This window comes from Labeo rohita, unplaced genomic scaffold, assembly GCF_022985175.1.
Source record: "Labeo rohita strain BAU-BD-2019 unplaced genomic scaffold, IGBB_LRoh.1.0 scaffold_169, whole genome shotgun sequence".
NCBI classification, from domain to species: Eukaryota; Metazoa; Chordata; class Actinopteri; order Cypriniformes; family Cyprinidae; genus Labeo; species Labeo rohita.
In genome coordinates, this window is record NW_026127879.1 from 140,695 (window position 1) to 149,464 (window position 8,770).

General features: G+C 34.3%; 1 protein-coding gene across 1 annotated transcript; it reads left to right on the top strand.

Annotated features, from left to right (window-relative positions):
* Positions 1-1,265: 1,265 nt before the first annotated feature.
* Positions 1,266-7,785, top strand: LOC127158763 (protein NLRC3; the record flags this gene model as incomplete). The annotated part of the gene is made up of 3 exons (XM_051101775.1): positions 1,266-1,521; positions 2,144-3,935; positions 7,694-7,785. Coding segments are annotated over exons 1-3 (2,140 nt in total), but the record flags the coding sequence as incomplete, so codon positions are not given.
* Positions 7,786-8,770: the final 985 nt, after the last annotated feature.

An 8,770-nucleotide genomic window follows, 5' to 3' on the forward strand; every position in this document is an offset into this window, starting at 1 on the left:
TCTCCATTGCTTCTCCCTAGCTTCTGCATAGCTTCTCTCTTAGTTCTGTCTTTAAGACAGAACTTTATACCTAAAGACAAATGGCTAGAAACAATAGATACTGTCAGGACCCCCTGCTGGGGATCCTGTAATCTACAAGAAGTTCCTGAGAAATGCTGTTCCTTTGTTATTCTAAATGTATGGACCATTTGGTTCACACATTTACAGAGACAGTTCCTGTTGATTGCATCTGGGGCACAGTCACAATGTAAATGCATCTGTCTAAAATTACACATAATCTTTCAATCACCCCTCTGATCATTTTTGATCGCAAAACATACTTTTCAGTAATCATGAATACAGCATACTGTATACAGGCTCCATTACTTAAGATGACAGAATAAGAGTTCATGGTGAAGTTTGCATTCTCTTGAATGCCTACGTCCTTTTTTTTTATTATTGTGGTATGGCGATCATGTGGAAGTGGCGGATGTTGTTGTGTTCTGTGGAGGTTCAGGCATGTTCATATAGGTGGCCAGTGCAGTGCAGTCTAAGCATTGGATGTCTTTGCACATCCTCTGGAATGCTGGAACACCTGCAATCACACACAAGAAAAATGGAAATGTTTCTTTAACAAATCATGCCTAACTGCCAGTAAAACTGTCCCTATTTAATGTTGGCAGGACACTACAGTGTTTATCAGTGGTAGAATGTTCATGTCTTCATCCTCAGGCAAAAAAATTACTACTGCCATCTATCCCTCATCTACAGGCAAATTCTATCCACTCATTATTTCCCTGCACCTTAACTGTTACATCAGTTACTAAAAGATCCTCAAGTGGTCTTTGCCACCTGGATTCTTGCTGTGACACATGAGTTTTTTGAATCTTTACCATACCATGGTACCTTTTTGGAAACATATTCATGTTTTTCCCCGCTAAGTTCAAATGTACTATGTAAAGTGACCTTAAGCTATAGAAAGGCACTGTAATATATAAATAAATCTTCTTCTTCTTCTTAAGCATAGAGGTTTTTGGTCAAATTCATAAAATCTCTGTCATATGGATTTAACAGAAGGAAATTAATGATCATCCAAATGGTGAAATTTCATCTGGTCTTAAAATAAACACTTAAATTAAAAATTATCTCCTAAGGTTGGTGGTTATCATTTTTTGAAACTTCAGCATTAAAAAATACAGTTTCAGGTCTTATTTAGTGAGTGTCCAGTAAGAGTGGACCTATTGTAAAACATTTTCCTCATGTTCAACAGCAGTCAGTGAAGAACGATGGCGTCTGTTAAACAACTGCTTTATGACACAATGGATGATCTGGAAAAAAAAGAATTGAAGAGATTTAAGAGCTACTTAAGAGAAGATGGAAATATTAAAGTTTCTGTACTGGAGAAAGCAGATGCAACTGACACAGTAGATCAGATGCTGGATCGTTTTGGACCAGAAAATGCTGTGAAGATCACACTGGATATCCTGAAAAAGATGAACCAAAACCATCTCGCTGAACAGTTAGAGAACAAACACACCAAAGGTAATAAAGAAAAAAAAAATATTGTAACGTCAAACCCGTAATGTAAAAAAAAAAAAAAGTGCTAAATCTTTTCATCTCTCTTCCAGTCAAGAAAATCAGATGTGCTCAGACTGAAGTCAGAGTTGATCTGAATACTGAAACAGGTGCAAAAGTTGATTTAATTATAGATTCTGCACAAAGTTTACTTTATATATCACATTAGCATTACATTATTCAAGATTTTTTACGTTTATATACTGCTATGTATGTGTACTATGTTTATATATATACACAGTCATGACATTGTAAGAGACACTCAGAGCTGTAATCTTGGCAAATGGAGGTCTTCCAAAACTATTGATTAAATAGGTGTCAATAATTGTGTATTTGAGAAAAACTTTTATTTTATAAGGAGATTTACCCCCATTTTCAATTGTTTTAGAGGTTGTTTTAAAGGTAAGGTGTTTGTGATTATCTTTTTTTTGGGGGGGGGGATAAAAGATGAAATATATTACTGATGCAGATTAATTTGTTTATATTTACCAAGGCCATGACTGTATATTATAAATTCTGTATATTATAAATTCAAATTCATGGGAAAGAATTTCCAGAATGAAATGCCTCATTTTTGTATTATAATCAGTCTATTTAACAGAAGATTGGAAGCTGCAGAAGGTTTTGGAAACTCACAAAATGAACATGAAGAAGAAAATAGAACATATTTTTGAGGGCAACAAAGAAGATGAAACAGATCTCAAGGCTGTTTACACAGAACTGTTCATCACAGAGGGAGATATGAAAGATGTCAATCATGAACATGAGATTCTGAAGATTGATGATGCTTTTAAGAACAAAAAAACACAGGACAAACCAATCAGATGCAATAATATATTTACTGAACTGAGGAAAAACAATAAGAAAAAGTCTGTGCTGACTAAAGGCATCGCTGGAATTGGAAAAACTGTCTCTGTGCACAAGTTCATCCTGGACTGGACAGAAGGAGAAGCCAATCAGGATATACACTGTGTGTTCCTGCTTCCATTCAGAGAGATTAACTTAATGACAAATGAAGATTTCAGTCTCCACGAACTTCTGCTGGAATTTTATCCTGAACTGAAGAACCTGGAGAAATCAAAGTTATATGAGGAATATAAGCTTGTGTTTATATTTGATGGACTTGATGAGAGTCGCCTGCCTCTGAATTTTAAAAGTAGGTCTCTAAACACTATTGAGAAAAAAGCATCTGTAGATGCGCTGTTTACAAGTCTGGTCAAAGGGACTCTGCTTCCATCATCTCTTGTCTGGGTGACGTCACGACCAGCAGCAGCCAATCAGATTCCTCCTCGATATGTAGGTTTGTTCACAGAGGTGCGAGGATTTACTGACCAACAGAAGGAGGAGTACTTCAGAAAGAGAATCACAGATGAGAATCTGTCCTCCAAAATCATTTCACACATTAAGACGTCTCGTAGTCTCTACATCATGTGCCATATTCCTGTGTTCTGCTGGATCACGGCCACAGTACTTCAGGATATTCTCATTGAGAACAATGCAGAGAACATCAGCACAACACTCACTGAAATGTACATTCACTTCCTGCTGATACAGATGAATATGAAGAACCAGAAGTATGATGAACAAGAAGAAAGAGATTGTACAGAGCACTTGCAATTAAATAGAGAGATGATTTTGAAGTTAGCCAAGCTAGCATTTGAACAGCTAAAGAAGGAAAACATTGTGTTCTATAAGGAAGATCTAAAAGCATGTGATATTGATGCGAGTAAAGACACTGAGTTCACAGGAATGATTGCTGAGCTCTTCAAAAGGGAACATAGACTTCATGGAGCAAAGGTCTTCTGCTTTGTGCATCTGAGTGTTCAAGAGTTTCTCGCTGCAGTGCATGTGTTCATCTGCTACCTGAACAAAAACATGCAGGAGCTTCAGTTTTTCTTTGACAAGCCAGAAGAAAATATCACATTGCAGGAGCTACTGCAGAACGCTGTTAATAAAGCCATGGAGAGTAAGAGAGGACATCTGGACCTGTTCCTGCGCTTTCTGATGGGCATTTCACTGAAATCCAGTCAAAACCTGCTCACAGGCCTGATAACACACACTGAAGACACCACAGAGAGCATCAGACAAACAACTAAATACATTAAACAAATACAAAACTATATATCAGATGAAGCTTCAGTAAACCTATTTTACTGCTTACTTGAGCTCAAAGATCATTCATTATATGAGGAAATCCAGAGTTACCTCAGCTCAGATGAACATACAGGAAGAAACCTGTCATCTTCAATGTGCACAGTGCTGACCTACGTACTTCTCATGTCAGAGAAGGTGCTGGATGAGTTCAACCCAAAGAGGTTCACGTCATCATCTTCAAACTATGAGAGACTCATCCCAGCTGTGAGATGCTGCAGAAAAGCACTGTGAGTAATTTCACTGACTGATGTTCAATTAAACTTTTTGTTCTACATCACTAAACAATTAAATCCTAAAATACAATGTGAAATATTTTCCCCAAATATTAAGAGTACAATAAGTTATTGAAGAAAAGAAAATTATCTGACTAAACGTTCTGTTTTGGCAGATTTGACAGGTGTGGTTTCATAGTAAATCACAATGTTCATTGTTGACATTCACTTTCACTGAATCAGTATGTGGATAACTAGGTGTCTCATAACTATATCTAGCAGATATTTCCCCTGTCTATATTGTAGTATGATTGTATCAGTGGCATTTTTAGCTGGTTTAAGATGGAAGTAGCTGGTTTTAGCTGGTTTTAGTTGGTCTCCCAGCCTGGCCAGGCTGGTTTTAATGGGTTTAAGCTGGAAGTAGCTGGTTTTAGCTGATCTCCCAGCCTGAGAAAAGTCTAAAACAAAATTATTAAAGTTGTTTCACAAATAAATTATAGTATATCATAAAATAAAGCTAGCGCTCAAAAAATCAGCATAGAACTCAAATCAGATTGAATTATTGTCTGAAGAAATACATTCACCATAGTTGTATGACCAAATATAGTCAGCTGTTTTATTTTAACAAGTGTTGCGGTATTGAATAGACTTTTACACAAAATATAAATGAAACAAACACAACGTCTTTATACAATAAATAATCACCTGCAATTAAAAAAAAAACACTAGGAGAAAAAAAAAATATATATATATATCTTTAACAAGAAATGCTTAAAGCATAATCTGATCACGAGGGTCACGTGGTGGTTTGATGCAAAAGTACAGCATATTGCTGTAAATTTCAAATCTACAGAGACGGGATTTTCTTCAACGGTCACATTCTGATTCCTGACTGATTTGTAGATATTTAAGAGGAACAAAGAAGTTGAAAGGAAAAGTGCCATCTAAAACAACAGGGAAAATGGTACAGAAGAAACCAGCTGAAGTGAACCCAAGTTGCCACCCTTCTTTGCAAAGTGAATGATTTTCAGTGGAATTTCTGAAATGTAAGACATACACATACCTAGATCTCCTTTTTTATTTTATTATATTCTTTTATTATCTACACTGCCGTTCAATAGTTTGGAATTAGTATGATTTTTTATGTTTTTTATGAAATAATCCCTTCTGTTCATCAAAGCTGCATTTAATTGATCAAAAATACAGAAGAATGATTGAAAATTAAATTTAAAAAAATGTATGTTGTGAAATATATTTTTGTCTATTTTTAATGTACTTTAAAATGTAATTTATATCTGAATTTTCAGCACCATTACTCTAGTCTTTTTTCTATACTCCAGTGTCACATGATCCTTTAGAAATCAATTTAATATGCTGATTTATTATCAATTTTAGAACAATGTTAAAAAATTATTAAAACTAATAAATGGTGTTTATCTGAAAATGTAATGATGCAAACATGTTTTCTGTAAGGGGTAGGTTTAGGGTTAGGGTTGGGTTAGGGGACAGACAATATCGTTTGGTCAGTATAAAAACTATAGATGTTTTTGTTCATGAAATTGTTCATGCTAAGATATTCTTATTCCTATTCATCTATGTATACTCATTTATCAATAAAATAGATACATTAATTAAACACCTACAGAAATATATATATATATGCACTTCCATTTGGATATATCAATTTTATCTTTATTTTAGCAATAAAAGGAACAACTATCAGGGGCATGTTTCTAAATTATTGTAGGCTATGTCTGAAAAAGGGAAAATGTGCAACAAAAACATGACACTATAGTTTGCTTTTTTAAGTAGTTTTACTTGTTGAAAATTCAGACATTAATAATCTAAATTATTTCTTTTTTAAGTCTGTTTCATTGACTGGTGGAAACAAAAGGAGCCTGAAAGAAGAAAGAGAGAGAAGAGGGAGAAACAAGTGGGACATTACATATCCCCCAAAAATGAAAATGCATAATATGTTTAGAATTCTGTTATTGTTCATTTTCACCATTAATTGTTAATATAGTTTTAGAATTGTAATCATTCCAATTATTTGGTAAATATTTTGTAAATATTTGTTAGAATATAATTTTTTAAAGGGGCTGTAAGATCAAATAAAAATTGTTTTAATGGTTCCTTGTGGTCCTGCAGATTATTAAAGGTAAACTTGGAATTGTTTTTATTATTTGTCACAACACCCCTTGACAGCTTAAACCAGCTAAGACCAGCCTGGCTGACCAGCTAAAACCGGCTAAGACCAGCCTGACCAGCTTAAACTAGCTAAGACCAGCCTAACCAGCTAAAACCAGCTAAGACCAGCCTGGCTGACCAGCTAAGACCAGCTAAAACCAGCTTGACCAGCTAAAAAAAGTGGTCAAAACCCCTCTAAAACCAGCTTGATAAACCAGCTGTGACCAGCCTGGGAGACCATCTTAAACAAGCTGTTTTTTCAGCAGGGGAGGATCATATTATTCTTGGTTTCTTGCCTTGTATATGTAGGACAGATTAAGTGTGTTGGTAACTTGACAGCCACTGTGACTGGATCATTGAATCAGTGAGTTGAACTGAATCAGTTTGATTCATGAATGATTTACTGCAGTGTTCAGCTCAAATGCACAGATGAGACGTTTTTCAGCCTGAGACATTTTTCAGCCTTTGAAGTTGTGACATTTTCATAAGTTACTTATGAAAATGACATATAAATGCGTGAAGTGGTAACACTTTATAATAGGTAATAGGTACAGTAATAAAGTATTTACAAATTATTTGTAAACTGTAGTTAATCAATAGTTTATAAACTATTGTTAATACATTAACAGACTATATACAGACTATATACAAACAGTGAGCTCATCATTCATTGTCATTATTTACTTTAGATTAGGTCATAGTATATAAAAAATGTCATTAATTAACTAACCTTTATTGGTCATTAATTGCATTAGTATTCACAATTTCTTAAAACTGGGGACAGGACATACAGTTCATACAGTATAATTTGTACAGTGTTCTATAAAAGGTCCTTATAAAACATAGAAACCCAATGTATGTATGTGTGCTTAATATATTTGTAAACATTTTAAGAAACACTAAATATTATTACAATTAATGTGCAATATAGGCTGATTTAAAGCATTTAATGTATTACATTTTCAGATTTTCTGTGACCTAATATAAAGTGAGAACAATCTGCGGTTAATAAGTTGTCAACAAACCATTGTATTTCATATGAGGTAATTAAACATATTAATTACAGTGCCAATCAATGATGAACTCACAATTTGTATATAGTCTATTAATGTATTAACTACAGTTTATAAACTACTAATTACCTATAACAGTTTTGAAATACTTTAAAAGTGCTTTGTTAATGTATTCAAACATGCACTCCAGATTATAAGATATATAACCTATCTAATAAATTCACATACGCCTGTTTGTTTTGTTCTCTTCACAGGCTGTGTGGGTGTGATCTCACTGATCAGTCCTGTGAAAGTTTGTCTTCAGCTTTACAGTCATTAAACTCTGTCCTGAGAGAGCTGGATCTGAGTAACAATGACCTGCAGGATCATGGAGTGAAGCTTCTTTCTGATGGACTGAAGAGTCCAAACTCAAAGCTGGAGATATTGAGGTTTGAGTTTTGAAATGCTTGATTGATTTGATTTGATTGATTGATTGATTGATTGATTGATTGATTGATTGATTGATTATTATTATTATTATTTTTAAATCACACTGTTAAGATTAATTCTGTGTTAAATTACTGTGTTGTTCAGATTTTCTATATGTAATCTCACTGCTCAGTCTTGTGAGAGTTTGTCATCAGTTTTGAAATCCTCAAACTGTGTCCTGAAAGAACTGGATCTGAGTAACAATGACCTGCAGGATTCTGGAGTGATGCTTCTTTCTGAAGGACTGAAGAGTCCAAACTGTCAGCTGGAGATACTGAGGTAACTGGTTTTCCATAAAATAATTAACAAATTGCTACCACAAAAAATGATTATTGAATTTTGTCAACAAATGTTTAATCTGCTCTCAATGCAGTGCCAGAAGAAGAGATAAAAACATTCTCACAGGGCCAGCTCTTGCCAACTTGAACTAACAATAAACAATACATTTACAACAGTATTTATTATTTTTGTTAATGTTAGTTATTGAAAATTAACCTTATTTTAAATTGTTTCCAGTGAAACTGTCACACTTCTCTAGCATACAGTAACGTTACGTTTAATCTTTCAAATAAATTTGAAAAGTGTTCGACTTCCAGTAGATGGCAGCAGTGTTTCACTAAACTATAACACTTTCTAACGTTATCACCTCCAATTAAACTGAGAAATGTACATCTTTAAAGTGAATTTTACATAAAATATTGTTATTTTAATAAGCCGAGTTATATACAATTATTACTAAATTAGCCAATTCCATTAGTCAAATACCATAAATCCTCAAATACTTTGCACTACTACTACTGTAAAAATATTATTAAAATGTGTTATCATGTGACACGAAAAATGACACATTAAAAATGACTATGTTAAAAAGTCTCAGATCTCTGGTACTCCATTGTTATTACCCTATTTTAAACTTTTAGACTAGGCCAACATGGTATAAACCAAATGTGGTTGACATATGTTTCAGCAAATGTGGCCCAGGTATATTAAAATGTATCTGGGCCAGTTTTGGCAAAGATATGGCAGTGTAAGCACTGGCTAATGTGAGCCTAACATGAGCCTCAAGTGGCCAAATGTTGCCCAAATAAAATGTGGCTGTGCAGTGGCCTGCTTGTGGACCACTGCAAAAATGCCACCATTCCATGCAGCATGTGGGCCACATGAGGGGAAGAGCAGGGTTAG